This window comes from Helicoverpa zea, chromosome 16 (assembly GCF_022581195.2).
Source record: "Helicoverpa zea isolate HzStark_Cry1AcR chromosome 16, ilHelZeax1.1, whole genome shotgun sequence".
NCBI lineage: Eukaryota > Metazoa > Arthropoda > Insecta > Lepidoptera > Noctuidae > Helicoverpa > Helicoverpa zea.
The window spans coordinates 4349991-4372708 of NC_061467.1; the positions used below are offsets into that span (position 1 = coordinate 4349991).

The 22718-nt window shown below is 37.0% G+C and overlaps 4 protein-coding genes across 6 annotated transcripts; 1 reads left to right on the top strand and 3 right to left on the bottom strand.

Moving 5' to 3' along the window:
• Positions 1–1734: 1734 nt before the first annotated feature.
• LOC124637307 (carboxypeptidase D) lies at positions 1735–17388 on the top strand. 2 transcript variants are annotated; one of them, XM_047173667.1, is made up of 11 exons: positions 1735–1911; positions 4599–4701; positions 5300–5461; positions 5779–5912; positions 6273–6409; positions 7073–7260; positions 7805–7996; positions 8319–8437; positions 14068–14244; positions 15018–15110; positions 16488–17388. In XM_047173667.1, exons 2-11 carry the CDS (start codon positions 4599–4601, stop codon positions 16617–16619), a joined length of 1437 nt encoding a protein of 478 aa, XP_047029623.1. In that variant the 5' UTR covers positions 1735–1911; the 3' UTR covers positions 16620–17388. The 2 variants fall into 2 exon arrangements, with proteins under 2 accessions (XP_047029623.1, XP_047029624.1); XM_047173668.1 differs by lacking the exon at positions 16488–17388 and adding an exon at positions 15746–16240 and having other exon boundaries at positions 1736–1911.
• LOC124637313 (superoxide dismutase [Cu-Zn]-like) lies at positions 8546–9346 on the bottom strand. Its single transcript, XM_047173675.1, has one exon. The coding sequence runs from the start codon at positions 9264–9266 to the stop codon at positions 8667–8669; it is 600 nt and encodes a 199-aa protein (XP_047029631.1). The 5' UTR covers positions 9267–9346; the 3' UTR covers positions 8546–8666.
• Positions 17378–22695, bottom strand: LOC124637310 (replication factor C subunit 5). Of its 2 annotated transcripts, none has more exons than XM_047173671.1 (8): positions 22508–22695; positions 22353–22417; positions 22145–22272; positions 21872–22034; positions 18906–19065; positions 18159–18397; positions 17823–17900; positions 17378–17671 (listed from the first exon to the last, which is right to left on the bottom strand). In XM_047173671.1, the coding sequence occupies exons 1-8, from the start codon at positions 22540–22542 to the stop codon at positions 17511–17513; spliced, it is 1029 nt and encodes a 342-aa protein (XP_047029627.1). In that variant the 5' UTR covers positions 22543–22695; the 3' UTR covers positions 17378–17510. The 2 variants fall into 2 exon arrangements, with proteins under 2 accessions (XP_047029627.1, XP_047029629.1); XM_047173673.1 differs by having other exon boundaries at positions 18159–18373; positions 22508–22694.
• LOC124637312 (ras-related protein Rab-28-like) lies at positions 19249–21865 on the bottom strand. The gene is made up of 4 exons (XM_047173674.1): positions 20939–21865; positions 20320–20502; positions 19864–20097; positions 19249–19484 (listed from the first exon to the last, which is right to left on the bottom strand). Exons 1-4 carry the CDS (start codon positions 21011–21013, stop codon positions 19269–19271), a joined length of 708 nt encoding a protein of 235 aa, XP_047029630.1. The 5' UTR covers positions 21014–21865; the 3' UTR covers positions 19249–19268.
• Positions 22696–22718: the final 23 nt, after the last annotated feature.

The window sequence follows — 22718 nt, forward strand, 5'->3', positions numbered from 1 at the left end:
TTGTGTTTGAACCGCCTCAGCAACCTCTTCAGGTGGACCTACGATGCAGACACACCAAAAACAAGACAGTACTTACTCCGAAATGTTTATATATCGCTTTCACACTGGCAGATTGTAAGCGCGCGTGTTCGGATCCTACGGGGCGGTTTCGCGAGTACACGGTACAAACAATTGACAACTAGCGGAACAAAACAAAACAGACTTTCGCCTATAAAATTTTAGTGTGATACTCAATTGGTTGTTTTTTTTTTTTTGTATTTCTACGTTTTTTATACCTATTTAAATTTGGATTTAGTACATAGTACCTTTGTCTGCTCTAACTTACCAAACATAAGTCGTTTCAATTCAATCCGAGCTTTTCATCCGTACATTTCTGGGCATTAGATTTTCGGACTTCTGATTTAATATTTATAAGTGACGGAAAACAACAACATTGAATATAGCACAAATGGGACCGTCTAATAGTGTTCAAATTTGTATCTTATAAAAAGGTTAGATCATCTCGACCCAACCCGGTAATCGAACCCAGGACCTCGTGTTCAGTAGGTAGTCGCGGCATGCGACAACTAGACTAGCGAAGCAGTTCCTTTATGTACACCCCCTATAAACTCCCCTAATTACTTAATTGCATATTTCCGTATGAACAATACCTATGTACTCCCTTACTTCGGTAAGTAATCCCTACACTTACGTATTATGTAGTTCAGTGCTTGTTGCCTACTAATTTTGTCCAGGCAATACAGGTTTACTGCAAAATTAAGTCGATGAAACCTAATTTTAATTAGGAACATACAAAAGATACGATAATAATTTAATTTTCTCTACCAGACAGAATCGCTTACACTGTACAGAATTTTAAATAGTGTGGTGTGGAAAGAGATTATCTAAAAGTGTCTAAAACTATCAATGATCGATGTAAAATAGTCGGAAAAACGATATTATCTAGGCTCGTTCCTTATTTGAGGATTCCTTTAATGAAATCGGTTTAAACTTAGACCCATACATAATTCACATAGTTGGTTAATGTACATTTGGGATAAGACTCAATTTATCAAACGAAAGGTCACGGCCGTGCGATCGGAGCTGGGAAAGCTCTGTAATTTCCCAAAAGGGTAGAAGGGTGCCATTTGAGAAATGCTTGATATAGCCGGTGACGTCAACACTAAACTAATTCAATTGAGTTATTAATAACTTTCCCGAACCTCCAAACTTAGAACTGGGCCTTAGAATTAGGTCGTCCGAAAAATAACTTTAACTTTTATTTAGTGATTTGGGGTTGCTAATGTTGTCTAACTTATAATGCCTTGGAGGTCAATAAACCTCCATTACATATCTGTAAGTCTCCGTTTACTTTGTTTCAACTAGATAGACTAAAATATTGAATTACTTGAAGAATTTTCTCGCTAACTAAATGGCTACTGCAGATTAAATATCGGGTAGTATAGAAATTCTATCCGCGGGAAAAGTGCCAGATGAGACGAGAGTTGGGAATACTCAGACTACGTCACGGAGAGACCGAACAAACTTTATAAACTCGCTTCTATATTGTGACCAGTAGAGTGGAAAGTACAACTTCTACGATGTTGAACACATCGGCGGTTCCCACGAACATGAATTAGACCTTATGGCGAGGAATTAGAAGCAGTTTTACAAACTTTGTTATGAGAGAAAGCACTTTCCGGTTGTGTGTCGTGTTGGATGACGCAGATGACGGCGTGTCACGCCGAACACCAACCCACCAACGGCTGCCAGTACTTGCCAGTCGAGCGGAGTACACTCGTCTGCTAGGACTGGAACGTGACATCTCGACATAACGTACAGTTTTCGCGAGTAATAAGTTGCGGTGTGCTATAAACAAAATAAATGACATCCAGATAGTACATTCCATATCATTGCGCACTGTGATACAAGGTAAGTCATTCCTTATTTTGTTGTGATTTTATGTTACCTATTTTATTTAATTAAAGTTTTAAAAATCTTAACTTGTAATCATAAATAACTTATAAATCAAATATAGAAAATTCATCTATGTGAACACCGTAAATATTGTTGTATGTGAAGTAAAATCTTATCGTATTATTGCAAGCGGATTCTTAATTTTAATCACATAATGATGTGAGAAAATTTTATTGTGTTATTGTCTGTAGTTACTACTCGTGATGTCGATTCCTTGAGTTTACCGGTTTGTAAGCCTCTTATAAAATATTATTACAAATGTTATTTTTATTATAAGATGGATATTATTATAGATGCATACTCAGCACTTATATGTATGCAGGCATGAGATATTTGCGCAGAATAGTGCAGGTGCAGCACTGTAAAATATTTAAAATTTCAAAAAGTAATAAAAATATCAATACTAAAGTTGTATTATTGTGTATCAATTATTATTCTCATCAAGATGTTTCATACCTACGGCATGCCCATTTCAATCGAACTAGATACAAACTTTCACATACTCAACAAAAAAGTGTGCTGCATTGTTTGTTGATTAACGATGCAAGGTGCATCAATGAAGTTTCACATTTAAAAAACCTTGTTAATTCATAAATAGATATCACTATAGACATAAATTTTAAGACATCACTATATTTATAAATTTTATAAATGCCTAAAAAACAACCCGCTTTGCCAAGTAGCACGAAGTACCGTAAGAAGAAGAGTTGTCGCAAAAGAATTTAGCAATAATGTATATGCATAAGCCAGAAGGAATGCGAAAATACCAGTAAACTGGCTATTAATTTGTTCCACTTTATTAAGAACAAGGTTAAATACCTACAGTATCAATCTGCATTAGAGAGCACTCAACTATAACTGATATTTCATAATAATCTCTTTTCTCTAGGTAATATTATCACATAGCTAGAAAACATTAACTTGAGATGGTTAGATGTTGTTACGGTCTATCGAAAAGGAAAGTTTTTCTTTCAATTAGCGGGACTATGACAATAGGGTTAATGCTTATACCTGCCAGCAGCGGGAGGAAAGCTATCAAATAACAGTTTGCCATGAGCATAAAAGCGCCCAACCAAAAATGAAACTATTTTTTGAGAAAACAGTGTCTTCTTATGGCCCAAAAAGGTCAAATGTCCATATAAACATTGCTTAACCTTTCAGGGAAAAACATAACATTTAGGTTGGTTCGATATCGTTCGATTCCTACGTTGCTTCTAATTGAATGGAGTGTCAGTTGCGGGTGCGATAATTGTTTTGAATTTAGATTAAGTACATAAGCGTGTTTGAACTCTAATTCTCAAATATAAGGTTAACCTATTAGTCGCTAGGTATTTAAACAAGCACGTACCTAATCTAGGCATTTCAGTGCTAGGAAAGTCGTCGAAAATCAACATTGACTCAATTTACCATGTTCTGATTTTGAATTCTGCTGCCGTGCAAATAAAGTAGGCAATCTCGAACGTGATATTATTGCGATTTCAATGATAACCTAGTCAGCCAGAGGGTTACAATATGTGGACATGACAGCATGCATGACCGCGGCATGTCGTGGGTTCATGACTAATACAAAATACCCGGTAATAGTACAAGACACGGTTTGAGTAAACAAAAGAAAGTTGCCAAATGCGCATACTGTAAAGTTAGCATTTTGTGTTTATCATTTTAGGGTTTTATACATTTTTATAAATTGTAGGATTGTCAGCAATTCTTAACTGAATGTTTTAAAATTATTGTGAGCAGACTTTTTCATTATTTTAGAGAATTAATAAAGATATAATGCACTTAGGTAACCTCGTTTGTGCTTTGTAAGGAACCGGTTTTTACATAATTACCTGTACAAAAATAATTATGTTTGAATAGGTAATTACTTTAACGTGTAGGTTCGTCAATTCATCTTTTATCTCTGCACAATCAATAATTATCGCGGATCTTGTGGCCCCAACATGGTCACTTCTCATAGAAAGACATTGCAACGTAATGTGATGTTTACAAGGTAATTAAAGTTTTCCTTCATCTTTACCAATACCTGCTTCATCTTTACTAATAATTAAAAAATAGTGGTGTATTGTTGACCTTTGAAAGATTTTGATATAGGATGTTAAACGCAGTTATAATCTCTAAAAGTCCATAAAATGATTATGGATGTTTGCTATGTATAAGGTCGGTCCACTAACCCAGTGACCTTGAACCAGCGACCGGTTACGCCGCATAACTGGTGCGCTCGCCCAAACACACTATAGGGTACAGTTTAAAAGAAAGCTCTAATCCCACTTTTTTGTTATGGAAACCGACGACTGATCACAAGATACAGTCTCAAACCCCTGGAAAAAAACGACTACAGAGCCCCGCGTATCCCTGAGAAACGTGGTACCCCCATAAAACAAACTTATAAGAATCCTGTTTATGTTCAAAAAATAAAGTTTCAAACAAAATTTTCAATAAGTAGGTATTATGACAAAAATAAATAGACTATAAAACTTCCTCACAGAATATGCGCAAACAAACATCAAAAGACGATTTAAAGTTTTTTTAAGACTTGAACCATGGAAAAGTGTGTCTTTCATTGGAAGAAAAATAAACAGAATGAAGGGAGGTGCAATCAATTGAAAATGTAGATAATCTAAAGATGTATTGTTTTACAGATGGCGGGCAGTGCGAAAGCGAGTGTAGCTCGCATTTTCCTTTTGCTGACCTTTCTGGGCGCCACACGCTCACAGTCGCTCTCCAACCCCACGTATAATCCAGGTACGGTGCACATCACAGATAATGCGGGTACATAATATTATGCTCTTTGCAAAGGTAATTTTCGGAATTATAGTACCTATACCTCTAGCATACATAACATAGCTAGGTAAAACAGTGTTTACTAAGTTTCCATTCATAACAGGAAAGGGCTTATGAGTGTTTACTGATTGAAACCGGGCGTTGAGCGTTTTCATTAAACAGCATCAATAGTAGGACTTTAGGAATTAAGTTGCTAGGTATATGCAATGAAAATAAAAATGTACAACACTTGTTCCCCAATTGAGAGAACACTTAACTAAAGGCTTGACTAAGCAAGCATACCCACATAGGTACTAACTGCGAATTATAAGGAATCAACTGACAGCGCATTTGATCATTTCATCATTATTCTTTCCTAGAGAACTCAAAATACATCTCTATCTACCTCGAAATGTCTCAAACCAGCTACAAGGAGGAAAAAGCTGTTTATCTTATATTTACGATGCCCCTACCTACCTAATTGCAATTGGGTTTTTCCGTAGCATTATTTAATTCGTTTAAATGTAAATATCTGTATCAATACAGCTGCCTATAATTCTGATTATTGCATCATACACAGATGAAGTTTCTACAAACTTAGGCGAAGTCGAGTCCAGGGAAAACGGACCAGATCTGGAGTTCCGTTATCACGACCATGATCAGATGACCAGATATTTACGATCTGTGTCTGCGAGGTATCCGGCCCTGACGGCGCTCTATTCCGTCGGGAAATCTGTACAAGGTAAAAGGGGTCTTATTTAGACTGACTAATTTGCAAAGTGCTGGCCAACCCTTTGCCAAAGAATTTGCATTACAATCCTGCATGGAAATGCAGCCAGACTTTTGAGCGCAATCCTCGCTGAGTTTAATTTCTCTCTTTTTTTTTTCTAAGGCTGATTCTTTGATATTTCGCGATATCCGATAGTGATGCGCCCGCGATAGTGAGAAAAAGAATAAAAGTTTAATTTTCGAATTTATTTTTCCTTTTTTACATCAAATGTCATCTTTGAATTTGTAACATACATACCTTTTACCAAAACAATACTTGTGTTCCCACAGGTCGAGATCTCTGGGTGATGGTGGTATCGGCGTCGCCTTACGAGCACATGATCGGCAAGCCCGATGTCAAGTACGTGGGCAACATTCACGGAAACGAAGCCGTCGGTCGCGAGCTACTTCTGCACCTCATACAAGTTAGTTGCCGCAACCGGTGTTTAACTAAACGCCTAATCTCTATCATAATCACTGGCTTACCTAACTGGAAACTCCACGAGAAATCGTGTGGATAGCTGCCTTATCTGGTTTTGCAGTAGAAATATAGACACAATTTGTTAGCATTTAGTATTAAGCAATTTTCATTGAGCAGCCATATAAAATCAGTAAGATTAAACGTCATCCTCATTCATTCATGTTGTGCAATCTGAGACCTCAGCGAAGTCATCAGATAAATTATTCAATTAAAAATGCGCGTGGTGACTCAGAGCTGACCTTTTAGACTTTTTTTAGAAGCGTTTACCTGCAGAACGAGTGTTTAATGTTAATTATGTTTGCAGTATCTTGTGACGTCATATGACACCGATCCTTACATAAAATGGTTGCTGGACAACACAAGGATCCACTTGATGCCCTCGATGAACCCGGACGGTTTCGCCATCTCTAAGGAAGGACAATGTGACAACACGTATGGCAGGTAAAAATCAATATAAAAGGTTTATTTACTGGAGGTACATCGCTTTGAATTGGGTTCAGAATTCTTATCCAGTAAATGCATAGTAGGTTTGTAACAGCTAGGTACATCAGCACAATATATTTCGACAATATTTAATGATTATTATTGTAACGTATTGTAACAGTGACAAAATCATACCTAATAATCGCATTACATGTTCATAGTAATATTTAGGAAAAGTGATAGCGAAACAATTCATTGTGTGAATAACCTACATATTCACTAGCACGGATAACTCCAATGAAACCGTAATTTTCTAATAAATCTCAATGGTATTTCGTAAAACATTGTTGCCAGCAACTGGTTTCCTTTGTTGCAATGTATGTGTTTTGGGGTACCTACAGTACCTATTAGCCTAACCTATTATCAATCCTCATACTTAGGCTTTTTAATTCAACATCCGTCAGATTTGTAAGGTCTATCCTGTCTATCAAGACCCGCTCCTAATAAGAAAATGCTAGGATAGTAAAAAAATGAAACCAAAAGAGTTTATATGACGCGTATTTTTCAAAAGTTTTTCTGCCTCGGTCCAAGAGTCGCTTAATTCGTTCTGACCTTTCTAGTTTTTTAACTCTGCCATTTGACAATTTCGTAAAATTAAAACACTTCTTTGCAATTTTGCAGACACAACGCTCGACGTTACGACTTGAACAGGAACTTCCCTGACTTCTTCAAGGCGAACACGAAGCAGCCACAGCCGGAGACCGAGGCCATCAAGGAATGGATCAGCAAGATTCAGTTCGTTCTGTCTGGCTCCCTGCACGGCGGTGCTCTCGTCGCGTCCTATCCCTTCGACAACACGCCCAGTGCCAGTAACTGTCAATAACACTTTTAATGTTCCGTAATCATGTTCAATGACCAATTTCGTCACGTGCTACCGGACACGTGATACAGCAGCCTATTTAAATGATTGCCTTTCATGGGATTTCATGCATTATTGCAAAAGCAATCTGTTTTACTGGCTCTAATGCTGAATGGGTAAACATAATTTCGTCATGGATGGTTATTTATTTTAATCTAGAGTTTCTTATATCATAATGGATTTTATTTGGTTTGTTTGTACTCTAGTCTCCGAACCTACGGAGACAGTTATTCATTGCACATTGATTACCGGTATATATTTATTTTCCCCAAAATGTAAAGCATTCCACTATATAATTGAGGACGTAACATACGAGGAAAATACGCGACAACACCAAATAAGTGCCGGAGCTCACCTAACAATATTTATTTTCGTTTTCACGCAAATCAGGAATATGCAGATCATCAGTCCTCTGCTCCGGTGAGGTACCACGTTAATTTTACCTGTTAAAATAAAAGCCAGGGAATTTAATATTGTTTGTTTTCTCCCAACATGTGGCCTGAACGCAGTGTTCCAGAGCTACGCGCACACTCCGTCCATAGCGCCTGATGATGACGTGTTCCGTCACCTCTCACTGGTGTACTCCAACAACCACGCCAAGATGTCCCGCGGAGTATCTTGCAAGTCAGGCTCGCCTAGATTCGAAAAGGGCATCACTAATGGGGCAGCTTGGTACCCTCTCACAGGTATACTCAGTCAATTTATATGTCCACCTAGCACTAGTAGGTAAATAATAGTGACATTTTGACGTTCCATGGAAAACATGAGTAAGGTTGCATTATAATTCTAAAACGTAACAGCGATGAGTCATGAGATGATGATGAGAACAGAATGAGATTGTATCTATCATTTTAAAAACCCCGACTCATCGCATCACGAGACTTTAACAGATATTCACCATTATCAAATTACGCATGCTGCTCCAAACACTAAATTCTTTGGTTTAAATGAGTGGAAACGACCCTGTGCTAAACAAACTGATTGGTTCATAATAATAACATGTTTTAGGTGGTATGCAAGACTACAACTACCTGTGGCACGGATGTATGGAGATTACGTTAGAGATATCCTGCTGCAAGTACCCCCCGGTGCATGAACTAGCCAAGTATTGGCAAGATAATAAACAGGTAAGTAATAAAATAACAAGACTAATAAATATCAAATAGCAAAAATAAGTGGGATGTATAAGGTAAACGTATTCATTATGAGGTATTCAGGTAAAAAAATAAAACACCTTGCAAATATTTATGTTTATTATATGTATATCTTATCACCCACTAAGACGGCCAGGAAAGCTAAAAACCGTCCGTCTGTCCCGTACATATACACTAACATCAAACTTAACTTAATCACATATTAGTTACGAAAAACAAATGATAATGCTAATAAAAACAGAAACACGGACGGAGACACAGTGGTTGCCGAATTCCAAGGTTCACCGGGAGATTTGATTCCAATAACACCACACGCTACTCGAGACCCCGCGTTTCCAGTGGTCAGGGAATTATCACTGTTACCCAGGCCTAGATCATCTTCTTGCTCGTGGAGAACTAAGGTACGACCCAAAATACTGTTGCGCCCTCGAAGTGCAATAACATCGTCCACAAAATCTACGTTAGCTACTCCAACGCCAGTTCCAACAAACAGGACATTTCCGAGATCGCCGACATGGCGCACTGTGTGATCTCTGCCTCCGTGAGTGTTGCCGTCAGGGTTGAAGTGCGAACCTGACGCATCGCAAGTGGTCGTGTCACCCAACTCGTGCACATGGAACCCGTAGTTACCGGCGGGCAGGCCAGTGATACTCCCAGTAACTCGAAGTCCAGCAGTTGTCTCCGTGAACTCGATACTCCCGTTTACATTCTGGGACACAAGGCGAGCTATAGCAGTCCTCGTTTCACAATTTACGTAGCTTACAATAAAAATAGATATTAAAAATGCGCAACGGACAAACATGATGTGGTAAAACCGAGAGACGTGCGCTTCAGTAAGTAAACAAACAAGATATGACTGACTTCAGATATGTTGAGCTAAAAAGTTAAAAGGATACTGAAAAAGAATACTGATAAAGATAAAATTGTGTGGGTACTCTATTTTATCTAAGTATACTTAAGTGAAATTCCCACAGATTCAATCTCTTCGTGCAATGAACCTAGAGTTTGCGCAATTAGAATTTACTATGTAGTTATGGGCAAAGCTGGTTGATAAAATGCAGGATGCTTAAAAAAATTAAAACTAGACAGTTTTAAACTGGTTGGTGCACGCTAACCAATACCAAAGACCAACATTTTTAAGGGCATCGTCGCAAACCCCCTTGCATACCATAGGTACATAGATGTGATAGGTACATCTATGTACCTATGGTATGCAGGGGTAAGAATCAGTACGAGTAGGTAAAAACACCTACTCTTACTGACTTCCATACCTATACCATGAAATGAATAACAATGGACAAAATTTTCCGCTGGTGTGAGCCGAATAGGCAATATTTTAATGGAACTTTAGTTTCGTGAAAACATGCCCTCCACTTTTATGAGTCATTTTTCCATGACGCGTACTCTACCACAAAACCTAAACCGACAACGAAAACAAGATATGTAGACCCCGAAAGAGGTCGGGAAGGAAAATGTCTCTAAAGAAAATGCTGCATGCTAGAATAATGAAATAAACTTTAAATTATTATAAATTATGGAGGAAAGGACCATGAGTCAAATTGGGCTCATTGTCCAACAGAGTTATAGCATATGCCGTTGTGAAGGTTTTTGTTTGTACTAAAATTGTTACTGGGTCATATTCAAAAAAATTGTATATTAAAACGTCCAACAGAGTTATTCTTTTTTAAAGAATAGCTACTAGCTAATTACTCTTAAAACAGAATAAACATTTATTTCAGCATTATGAAAAACAAAAATAACGCCCCATAATCCTCAATGAATGATTAATTTTAAAAGAAAACTACAACGTAGAACATTTGTTTTCATATAAGCAAAGCGTGTCCACATTCTTGGCGCGACATTTAGAAAACATTTTATTATTCAATATTAGTATTTTAACTGACAAATAATTGATTTCTTAGCAGAGCATTGTGGAACCTGAAGGAATTTGCTAAAATTATCATGAAATATAACACGCAGAAGTCAAGAATAATTAATTAAAGCAAGTCTTGATTTCACTTCATTTCTGTTATTCCTGTCTGTTACATTAGTAATTTTAATATTTTTGTAGTAGTTATCAAAATTATTTTACCTAAAACATTAGCAACTGAACTGTCAAAAGAATCGACGAATCAAAAATGTTCGGTAATTTTGAGAAGCGCAACAAGCACGAAATATTGTGGTGCAGTGATTATTCGACAATTAAAAGTTACTTATTACTGTGAGACTTTTAAAGTATCGGTAAGTACTTTTACTGTTTTATAACTCAGCTTAGAATAAATGTATATTGACACTATCACTGTACTATACAAGTTTCGTATAAAGTAAGAATTAGCATTGAAAAAGAGATTTTTTTAGATTAGACACAAGCAATTTATTCATATCGGTTATCATATCGATTACTTTTTTCTGTGACGTAACAGATATGAACGGTTAAGGTTTGTTCACAGTGTACGTACCGAGATAAAAACGTATTTAATCAAACCTACCACTTTTCTTTTTATTTTATAATTTTATAAAGGTATCTTTACGAAAAGTCGACAAGAACAGAGTAAATAAAAATCAATCCACTATAGTTCGGCCATTCAGAGAATGCGTTCCTGACACGTCGCGATTGAACTGACGACGTAACTTTGCAATGGCGTTGCAGTTACGATAAAAATATTTTTGCTGGTTGTTTACCGTTTTAACAATTGAGGAGCATTAAAACAACATTATTATATCAATAATCAATGAATGTTATAATTTTGTGCCAAACTGAGTGTCAAATAACTTGGTAAACAATATTTTTCTAAATCTATACTGCGCTATTACAAGGTTATGTCAGCGGTTTATATTTTGTAGTGCTGTGCTAAAAATAACAGGCAAGTATCGTAATCTGTTCTTATACAGTTATAATATAAAATAATACGTTTTGATTTTCTTTTTAAGAATTGGAAAATAATGGACTATAAGACTTAATTATAACTTTTATGAAAAATAAAAATAAAACTATGACCAAACCGCATTTTTATACTTAGATTAAAAATGGTAACCCCAAATGGCGTTATGGGCCGCCATTTTGTGACGCTAAAACAGTCGTCCGTTGTCGTTTCGTGCGCATAGACCACGTTTTTCAAGTGTTTTCGATCTGTTTTTATTTGATTACCCGGCTTTTGTTAGACCGAGATATCAGGATTGATTCTGTTATTGATAATAATATAAATATACATGTAGGCGAAGATGATGATGAAGACACCACCTCCTCAAGCAAATCGGAGTCTGATTAATATTCTGTTCGCACATTCAATTCAATGTACTTGTAACAAAGAATAAATAAAACAATTTTATTATATGAATATTACCTTTTTTTGGTTTCCACTTAAATAACTAAAATATAAAACAAATGATTCCGCCAATTTAAAACGAAAATAATCTTAAAATAATGCGGCGGTTCATTTTGAAGGAACGGTAACGAACTCAGTGTTATGTTGTGCCCATCACTAGTCGTGACTAACTGATAGGTGTCAGGAACGCATTCTCTGAACGGCCGAAGTATAATAAAATATAAAACTCGAAAATGTTTTCTATCGATATACATTTTTACAATCGATATTTGCAGGTAACATCATGTATTATAATGGGATAAGTTTGGGATAGTTACCTTCCTACGAATGGCTTTAGTTCGGGTATAAGAATTGCTGTGGGGTTTGTTTTAGAATATTTATGTATTAAGGTTTTCTTTTCTTCACAGGCAATATGCCACTAACACCAGGTGGACGACAGCGAAATTATAGAGAACAATTCGAATACTACTATCTACTTATTTTCTTTTAAAAGTACGTCGTTATATACTGACCCTAATAATTCGTCTCTGTTACTTTTCCGTTATAACAATATAGCTTTCCTATCTGTTTCATATCTGTTTTTTACAAATTTTTTGAAAACGACCCTACTATGGGCACTACCTTCAATTCCATGGCAAAAAAAAGATATGCACCTAAACAGGTTTTGTAGAAAAAGAATTGTTAGGAGTCGTAGTGCGCTTGGTTGTTCATGACATAAAACCTAATTCGCAGGATTTGATTATAATAGGATTATGGGACCACCTTCATCACCAGGTCAGGATCTGATGATGAAAACCCTGAGAAATCGAGGGCAACTTTCGAAAATTGTAGGCGTGCATAGGTTAAAAACTTGACAATGAGGTGTACGTTTGATAACACTATGCAACAGTGAAGGTTTGGAGCTGACCTGATGATGGAGACCGGAGAAGGTCGAGGGAACTCGACAACTGAATATGTAAACTACCTCGTGTTTGGGCTTATATTATTCGTATTGATGAGAACTTTCCACAAATGCGAATAGTGACAACTATGCTTGTCACTGAAAAGCCAAAAATAAAAAACTTTTTACAAAAAAATAAAACCGACTCCCAAAAACACTGAAAAGCAAAAAAAAACTATTCTTAGGTGCATCGGCATAGAAGTCGGTGGCGTATAAACTCAGGAACATCCATAGGAGACATCAGGAGACTCCATCTCTAGCACAAAGAAGAAATCGTCCACGGACTGTCCACGCCGTGCTGTTGCGGTGCCGCTATACTGTGCCATGACCCTTACTGCTCGTGTCTAACAGGTAGACGCACAGTAGGAAGTTGTGCTCATATCATTTCAATAATATGGTATCTAGGGTTAGGCAGGCACACACAATTTAATCCACCGGCAGGATATTTAGACGACATTATTATTGGTATTGATTGAAATATTAACAAAAATAATTTTAACTGTTAGCAGTTGTTTTATTTTTTATGTATACATTAAACCTGGAATTAAAACTAGATAAAGGTGTTCAATAACAAAACCTACAATGCCATAACAGCACTACTTTTTGCAGAATATTAGTTTATTTATGGTCGGAGAAAAATATTTATAGCAAAATAACCCAATGGATTCTTCGCAAAAATGAGTTTAAATCTTTATATTTAGTGCTTTATAAGTATATTCAAATTGGTCTCATCTCTGTTGGTGGGTGAGCCCAGGCTTCATACATTTTTGCCCATGGTCCTTTAATTAAGACCCTAATCAAGGGTAACTTAAACAGTCAAGTAATGCAAAGGTACATGGTCAGTGACTTGGATGGCTAAATGATCACGTATGTGACACAAGTACTTCCCCCATTGTATGATTGTTTTTCAATCATTCGATATGATGACAATGTTTTTAATCTGGTATAAGTGCGGATTAATGTTGCGCATCAGTTCCATGAACACAATATTTTTGTTTTTTGATAGGTCTGTATTATCTACCTAAGAACTTTCAGACAAGAAGGGGTATTGGAAGTTGACGAATAAATAAGATAATTTTCTTCATGTTTTTTTTATTCTTTTGCGTCATAATGTCGGGACATCTTTTCACACACGGTCGGTTAGTATTAGTAAGTTATTAATTAACTTGTGTTATGGGTGCTAACACAACTATTAAACTACAAAGGTAATACATACTGTGACACCAAAACCACGGCCAACAAGCATGCTCATCACACAAATGTCGGCCGGGACCTCAGGTTCGGCAGTCCGCCATTGAGGTCGTCATTTAGGTATTAATCATATTTTTACTTTTCAGTCGCTTATAAAATACTTGGCTGAAGCTCACCGCGGTGCTCATGGCTTCGTGATGGACGAGAACGGCAACCCTGTGGAGCGAGCCAGCGTCAAAGTGAAGGGCCGTGACGTCACATACCACACCACCAAATACGGAGAGTTCTGGCGTATACTGCTTCCCGGGACCTACAGGATTGACGTAAGATCCTATACATATTTGAATTCAGAAATTACACACGTTTTTTTCTTACGTAAGGTCTCGTGAACATTGGAAACAAGTTATAAAAAAGGTCTTCGTAAGCTTCCGTTAGGTCGCATAATGTTATATCAACTACCCACTTCAGAATGTCTCTCTCTTGTTCCTTATACAAGGTCAAGTGCGTTAAGTGCAAACATTATGTTTGTCTAGATCGGAAACACAAAGAACTGATAAACCTAAACTGTTCTGTGAATTCATGATGACAAATCAATGCATGTTTTTTTAATGTCCCTACGCGATTTTTATACATACTGACAAATTCAAAGTTAACTGTGTAAACTGTTATAATTTAAAGGTAAAAAACCCGGTTCACTTTGCGACTTTATTTTTTAACAATATTACAAAACAAGCATCATAACTGCATGCACGTAAAAACATCGCTGAGATCATTTGAAGAATGTTATCAGTTTTTTTCATTTTTTGGAGATTATGCACACCTATCAGTGATACACTTAGCAAGTCGACACATAGGTACACAAACTTACACACTTTCAATTTATTGTACCTAATGAAAATACTACCATTTAAGCTTTTTGGTTACAATACAATTGGTCCAATCCAAGATGTTCCCATTTGTCTCACAAGCGATTCTCAACCTTTTGAATGAATGCTATTTTAAACCACTTTCCAAAACGGAGGAGTTTCTCAATTCTGATGTTTTTTATGTCTCTATAAGTTCTTAAACTAAAAAATACGTGTCCTTTCTCTCCCAGGTATCAGCAGAGGGTTATTTGCCCCAAGAAGTTGAGTTCATTGTCATAGATAGCCATCCAACGCTACTGAATGTTACTTTACATTCCGCGAAGGTAAGTTCCCTCAATTTTTTTAAAAAATAATATTGTATAATTTTCCTGACGAAAATACAAGCTATCTATTCTGATCCCCTATATTAACAAACTGTTATGTGACATAATTCGAGCTATTGTGTATATTTTACGGCTAAAGCCCGAAGTGTGGCTACACCTATGTTTTATAGGCAAAAGTTAGGTGTAAGTAACCGGTCATATGCGGCTAAGCCACAGCTAAGCTAAGTTGTATCCTCCTATCTTCGGTTAGAACTAGGTGTACATAATTATGTTCTTCCTTATGTATTTCAGGCTTTAGCCGTAATAAATAAAGTCCAAGTAAAAAGTATGATATTCAGTCCTGGCGCAGAGTCCACGGCGGCCCTAGTGTCTACGCCCTATGCTTAGTAATTATGGGCAAAAATAAATAGTTCCACAATTTTCCGCCGGACTTGAGTGGTGGCGCGGACTCTGCGCCGGATCTCAGCACCGGTTTTGTCATAACCTACCCGTTTCACTTAACAACTGCCTGCTGTAAATATACCCACACTACCGGTCACTTGTTATTTGATTGATCTGTAAATAAATACCTCTAGCTTGTACATAGTAGTTGCACTAAGGGAGTATGGTTACAGTTAGTTTTTGTGACTCCTTAGGGTTACATTCCGAAGGCGGCAGGTGCTCAGCCGGTCACGAAGCCGAAGCGTACCCTCCTACCCACCACAGCTACCTCCGTCTTCCAATCAGATGGTGCTATCGTGTTCCCCGAAGACTGATCTCAAACATTTACCTTATAAATATGACAATATCGCTTAAATGTTATTTTGTAGACTAACGCGGTTTGCACAACAACGCTTACCACGACTCATGTACTTAACAGGTATACTTATATAGGATTAAATACTTACATTTGTGTATCTTTCAGTGAGATATCTTTTGGGTGTAGATATGTAGGTAATGGTGGCATGAAATACGCGCTGCTGTGCAAATGGCGTTAAAGTATCTTGTAATCAAATAATGCTCTTATTTTTCTAGTGGAGTGTTCTGTATTATAAAATGCATGCTTGTGTAGAATTGTTCCAATAATGTAAGTACAAATGCAAATGCATACCTAATTTGTAGAACACAATTATAAATTGTACATAACTGAATCCTTTCTGTGTTTTTACTTAAGTTCTTTTTTAGTTTGGTTATGGTTGATACGACATCTGCGATTTGGTGAAGGTGAGTAAATTGGCCAATAAAACATCCTTTTTTTTGGTCATCCGAATACATACATGCTGACCTACATGTACATACTGCATGCTACAAAATTGTATTATTTTATGTAGGTATGGTGTTGGTACATGTAGTATTTATTTATATGAGTGTTGGAACTTCAACTATCTTATGTTTCAGCGCATAGACGGCGGGCCTTACTACCGGCCGGTGGCGTTACCGCCGCGCCCACTCTCTCCGCCCGCCTCGCCTGGCATCTTCGCATCGCTCACCAACTCCTTCAACAGTATTGTCTCTAACATCTTCGGATAAACTCAAGCCATTAAAAGCCTGTGTTCGATATACAAACGTTGACTGATACAACTGTACAATCGGAATACTCATTAAAGCTAAGCGTCCACTTGTCGGTATCGTACGCAACGGACGTATTGCACGCAACGGATCGTAGTATTATTTATATAGAAACTCAAACAAGTGCGTCCACCTGACCGCATCGTACGCATCGCACATCTTGTTTGAGTTTCTCTCGATAACGACAAGTGGACGCTTAGCTTAATACTATCTAATACAGGGATACACCACGTGTTCACAACTCTCGATAAATGCTGTATCTAAAGCTATAGTATTAGAAATATTTAATATTTATAAGTTTAGAAAAAAGAAACCTGTACTGACATAATTATTAAAAAGAACTATTTAGAATCTTGTTAGCACCTAGGCATTTTCAGCTGCATTACCCAGGTATGACTGTAACTTGCTTATTTAGCATCACATAGATACTTTAGAAAGCTCTACGAGCGTGTTTTGTTTTATGAACATTAAAGTACGGTGCGATCTGCCCCACCTTCAAGTTGGAATTAAGAATAAGATCTGCATTTATTAAAATATGTTAAAAGCAAAAGTATACTCACTCCGTAGCAAATCAAGAAATAAATTCAACATAATCAAATAGTGCTCAACCCCAAAAAGCAACGATCTCTTACAAAAAGATCATATTATATTTAATTTATATATAAGTTGTAAATATAAACTAGTGATAAGATTAGACGCTTAGGTTAAATAAAAAATAATTTATTGATTACACTGTTTTTTATTTTATTTTTCATTCACAATGTTTTGACCAGCATAACTCAATTTGTAACACTTATTGAACAAGCCATTTATTCCTCAATCACACACTTATGTTCTCAACTCCTTATTAAATTAAGTGTCTGTGGTGTCGATTTTGACTTGGTCCCTCGCCACTTGGAAGGCTGCGATGAGCGCGGCGAGCTCGATACGTTCACTGCAGCCCGACGCCAGCCGCGCTTCGGCATCAGACATCTTGATGAGAAGTGTTATCAATACTTCGGGGGGCAGTTTCACTGTAAATAAAAACTTTATATAGCAAATACACGCAATTTTAGACGAAAATATCAATATTTTAACTAATTACTAGACTACTAGATTAGAGCATCTTCAATTTTGGAAATAAACAACAAGAGCTTAGTTGATGAGTGTGTAAAGCATACATACCTCTTTGTATGATCGTGTGAATTTCAGTTAGAATATCCCCAAGCGCTAAGCCTTTGAGAAGTTTCAAATCTTGGATATCTGAGCATATATGTTCAGGAACTGTACAATCTAATAACAATATAACCACATAGCTTTAATATGTTTAAGTCACTTATATAACAAAAGAAGAGACTTTGCCAGAAAGACAATCCTGGCTTTTGATCCAGCCTGGTTAGATACTAAACCTTTTTTTATATGACAACACTAGATTCCAGCATGCGGGTATCTGAGTAAATTCAGTTCGAAAGACATTCCTTCACTCAACTTCCAGTATATAAACTCGTTAAAAAAGGATACTCTTGAAGCAGACAGCGAAGTCATTCTCATTGAGGAGCCAATTAAGTATGTTATTGATATCTGAACGCAGCGGGTGTCCCACACACGTGTACACATTGTCCTCCGTGACGTCACGGTACGCTAGCCACGTGCTCTGCAGTGTGTTCAGTACTTTACGCATGTCACCTCCAGATAGAGCCAGCAGAGCTTTCACACCATCTTCCGATATTTTTACGCTGAAATAAATAAGATCATATGATCTTATTATAGGAAATATTAAAACTAAGTATCAAAATATTCATCCGCATCGCTGTCAGCTGGGATCGTGCCCAAAAGGCTGGCTGCATTGCCACGCTGGATGGCAATGCATATCCTTTGACCGAAGTATAGGCCAGCCCTTTGGTCACGATAGATTAGATCATATACATTGCTGCTAGCTTTATGAACTTCATCTATGTTTCGTCTAACTAGAAGAGTACCTCTGTGACACTGGTCGCTTGTCGAGTAGAGACAATATTTTGGAGGGAGTAATCCAGATTAGAAAGGCTTTTGAAAATTTTAGCTGTTAGAGAATTTGTGTGAAAACAAGTAATAAAAATGTAAACGGGAAAACGGCCATTGAAAAAGTATTTAGGAGTACAGCTTATAATGAATATAATACATAACCTACTAAATATGAGAGATACAAACGCGAAGCTCTACTTAACAAGGTACCTAGAAGTTACCTAGAGGTACTTTTATGCGTAAGTGATAGCAAAATGCACGTACCCTTCGGCATCTGCAACTTCCTTGAGGCGCGGCACTATCTGGCTCTGCTGCAGCGGAGCAAAGCGGAAGCGAGTGCATCTGGACTGCAGCGCAGGTATAATCTTCCCCAGGTAGTTGCATATTATGCAGAACCGCACGTTTTCTGTGTACTTTTCTATGACTGAAACAAGTTGTTTGTGTTCACAAATATATTGGATTAAAATTACATTTTATTGTTGATGAAAACGTAAATGGACTTATAATACCTTAATACCCTTTTAATCTTAATTCAGCAATACGACGGATGTCAACTTCGTGACATACCGAATGAGAGTGAAACAGTTTGAAATAAATAAAAAACCCATTATTAAAACAAATATTTTATTATTGCATGTTACATATTGTCGATGATGCTTTCCTCTGAACCCTTCTGAGAGCTTTTCTATTCATTATGAGTGGTTGCATAGGTTCCGAGTGGGCGTGGCCGTTGAGTTCCAGTTCTTTGGGTGCGAGTGACCTGCCGTCGACGACAGTAGGAGGCAAGCGATGCACCTTCAGTCCTAATGCGCGCGCTACCAGGCTTGTGAAAGCGTGGCTCACCTGCAATTTTTAATGGCGATTGTAGTCACGGTTATGTAGACTTGTTAAATAGGTATGGTTATGTGGTCTTTAACTTTTCGTCAAAAATTAAAGAGCCTTTATAAAGGTCTGGTTCTAATTTTGGAATTAGGGGTCTAATAATAATTAATAGTGGAATAAATTATGGGTCTTGTCTAGTCTGAAGGTGCCTTCCGAGAAACGGGGGAACTCGTCATGAGATGGTCACCCATCCACGGATCGACCACGCCAAGTGTTGCCTTATTAACGAACGATCCGCGGCTTTACTTATCCACAAGTTCTGCCTGGTCATTCAGAATATAAGTTTTGTCGTGTTCCAGTAATCCAGAAACTTATATCTAAGATCAAATACTTTATTTACCATATCACCAGTCCGTGCAGATCCTTTGAAGTTTTCCAGCAAATGTTCGGACGCAAATTTTTGTACACACGACAGACGCACCGCCCTCTGGTGTTCTAAATCAGATTTATTGCCGAATAGAGCCATCAACGGCCTCTTCATTTCATTTTCGAATATCTCCTTAACTTTCCTAATCCATTCCTTTAATTTCTCGAAACTTTGTAAGTTTGTGAGGTCATACACGAACAAAATTATCTGAAACAGAGTAAGTCATTGTATAAATGACGCCAACAGATATTGACTTAATAGTAATGCTATGGATATTTCTAGCTCATATCAAATGAATCGATCCAAAAAGACTGTCTACAATGGTTGTATTATTTGCGGGCTCTCTTACTTGACTAATCTTCTTTTACTTGACTAATCTCCTTTAGACACTCATGCCACATAACCACTACAATACAGACTCCCACTCACATCAGAAGCATATAAATAGTTAGCGAGCATGTGCGTCTGCAGCGCGTTGCCGGCGACGTCGCACAGCTGCAGCGGCACCGCGGGCCGCAGCCCCACGCACTGCCCCGCCATCACCTCGGCACCCTGCGTCCCGCCTGACGGCGCCAGGCTGTTCCCGCCCAGGTACCGGTGGCAGAGGCAACTCTATAATCATACTTCTAATATTATCAATAGGAAAGTTTGTGTGGATATATGTATGTATGTTTGTTACTCTTTCACGCGCAAACGCCTGAAAGGATTTTGATTAAATTTGGGCGTAACATAGTTTAATATCAGAATAACTTATGGTCTACTTTTACCGGTACGGGAAGTTATTTCGTCGGGAAGCAGGTGAAACCGCTGTCAGAAGGTAGTCTCGTTATACTTGCTTCTTGATGATGCAATGGTTGCAGGTCTGAACCTCGTTTGTTTAATTCAAGGCTATTGTTTTTTTTTTTTGAAACTTTAAAGCTTAATTTTGCATGAGAGAATCAAAATGACAAATTCTGTTAACAATGGTTATAAACCGGTTTAATGCTAATGGTGGTAACGATGTTGGTCAATAACAGAATTATTTATCGTACAGAATAATAGCACTTACCTTGCCAGTTTTAGGTTCACCAATGACGGCGATCTGAACCGTCTTAGGCTCAACGTCATCTTCACTGTAGTACATCGTAACAAACTTGACATTTGCAAACTCATTTAAAGTCGAATTTTACGTAAAACTTTGTGCTATTCCGGATTAAAGCATCACTTTTGCCGTAAATTAGGCAAATTCACTATCAACTTCTTGTATAAATATTTTTTTGCCGATAAATTAATCATGATTCAAGCATAGTATTTGTTTGCAATTAAATAACCATGGCAACTTAAATTACCAAACAGCAGAATTACTAAAAATAACCTCCTTCTATCTATTACAAGCAAGTTACAAACTGGTTCATTGAAGTATTGTATTGATTTTGTTTTCTTGAAATGTTTAATAAACTTCCCAGAAAGGGGGAGGTTTTCAATTCTTCAATATGTTTTACACTACCCTTGCCTTTGACATGGAATTCATTATTTAATTTTTTTTACTGATTCAACACTTTTTAATGAAAATATTTTACTCATCGATTTTAAGACTAATGGCTATTAGCTTAATAATAACATAATTACATTTGTCGAACTTGTGGTCAACGTGTTTATTTGAAGAAATAAATACCTACATGAGTGAAACAGATATTTTTTTTTTTTATGGGAATAAAATAAAAAGGGTGTAAAGGAATAGGATACAAAACCAATTGTTAATGATGATAACCATCAATCTATCTATACAAATATTAAAAAATTGAAGGGTTTCTTAGTTTAAACACTCTACTCTCAGGAACTACTGTGCCGATTATAAAAATGCTTTCATGCAATGAGGTAGGCTCACAGGTGGATGGGAGGATTACATAATTCAGAGGAAAATGTGATTATCTACTATTCAACAAAACTGCATCAGACTGGTTGCATTCAATAAATTAATTCATAAAAATACAAAACTTACTTCTCCTAAGGGCATTTTGTGCATCATTAGTCATAGCATCAGCTTCATCCAATATAATGAGCTTGGGACCTGCTTTGAATATTGTTCTTGTTGAGGCAAAGCTGAGAATCTGACCCCGGACAATGCCTATACCTCTATCATCAGATGCATTTAATTCTAGGACCTGTGGACCACACAAAAAGGGTTAGGTACTTATTACTAATTTAAATGAACTTACTAGAACCCTCATTGGATTCTTTAAACATATAGAATTTACCCAGTTAAAATTCTTACCATTGAGTTGAATTGTTGTGGTGTGTACATTTGCTTTGCACAAGCCAATATTGTTGATGTTTTACCAGTTCCAGGAGGGCCATAAAATAACAGGTGAGGTAGTTGGTTTTCCTTCATAAACTGATTTACTGAAATGTAAACAAAACATTAGTAAACTTTCAAATATAACCTACTAACTATTTAGATAGTATTGATTGAAATTACTCACTTGTTTTAATTATATCGTCGTGGGAAATTAACTCTTCTAACTTTGAAGGACGATATTTTTCGACCCTGAAACGTGAAAATGCAATTGAATCTGCAGTGAATGAAATGGAAATACTAGAGAGTTCGACAACTATACAGACATATTATTTTACTTACCATGGTAAGTTTTTGCTCGCTTCACTCACAGTCATTATGAAAAATAATAACTTCTACACAATTAGGCAGTGTTTGTTTGAATTTATACGACGAAACAATACTTTAATAAAATATTATCATTCAAATCAAAATTCAAACCACCCACAGGTTCAGGTACATTTCCCTTTTGTCGAAATGTCTAGTCTGTCAATGTCAAGCTGTCAAACAATTT

Excerpts from the sequence above, each read along its gene's own strand:
- LOC124637310 (XM_047173671.1), bottom strand. The coding sequence starts at position 22,542 with ATGACTGTGAGTGAAGCGAGCAAAAACTTACCATG. Across the intron at positions 22,035-22,144 it reads CACAACAATTCAACTCAATG|GTCCTAGAATTAAATGCATC; the intron begins GTAAGAATTTTA and ends TGTGGTCCACAG. Across the intron at positions 19,066-21,871 it reads ACAAAATGCCCTTAGGAGAA|TCATAGAAAAGTACACAGAA; the intron begins GTAAGTTTTGTA and ends AACTTGTTTCAG.
- LOC124637307 (XM_047173667.1), top strand. The coding sequence starts at position 4,599 with ATGGCGGGCAGTGCGAAAGCGAGTGTAGCTCGCATTTTCCTTTTGCTG. Across the intron at positions 5,462-5,778 it reads CGTCGGGAAATCTGTACAAG|GTCGAGATCTCTGGGTGATG; the intron begins GTAAAAGGGGTC and ends GTGTTCCCACAG. Across the intron at positions 8,438-14,067 it reads ATTGGCAAGATAATAAACAG|TCGCTTATAAAATACTTGGC; the intron begins GTAAGTAATAAA and ends TTTACTTTTCAG.
- LOC124637312 (XM_047173674.1), bottom strand. The coding sequence starts at position 21,013 with ATGTACTACAGTGAAGATGACGTTGAGCCTAAGACGGTTCAGATCGCC. Across the intron at positions 20,503-20,938 it reads GTGAACCTAAAACTGGCAAG|AGTTGCCTCTGCCACCGGTA; the intron begins GTAAGTGCTATT and ends GTATGATTATAG. Across the intron at positions 19,485-19,863 it reads CTGCACGGACTGGTGATATG|GTGAGCCACGCTTTCACAAG; the intron begins GTAAATAAAGTA and ends TAAAAATTGCAG.
- LOC124637313 (XM_047173675.1), bottom strand. The coding sequence starts at position 9,266 with ATGTTTGTCCGTTGCGCATTTTTAATATCTATTTTTATTGTAAGCTAC.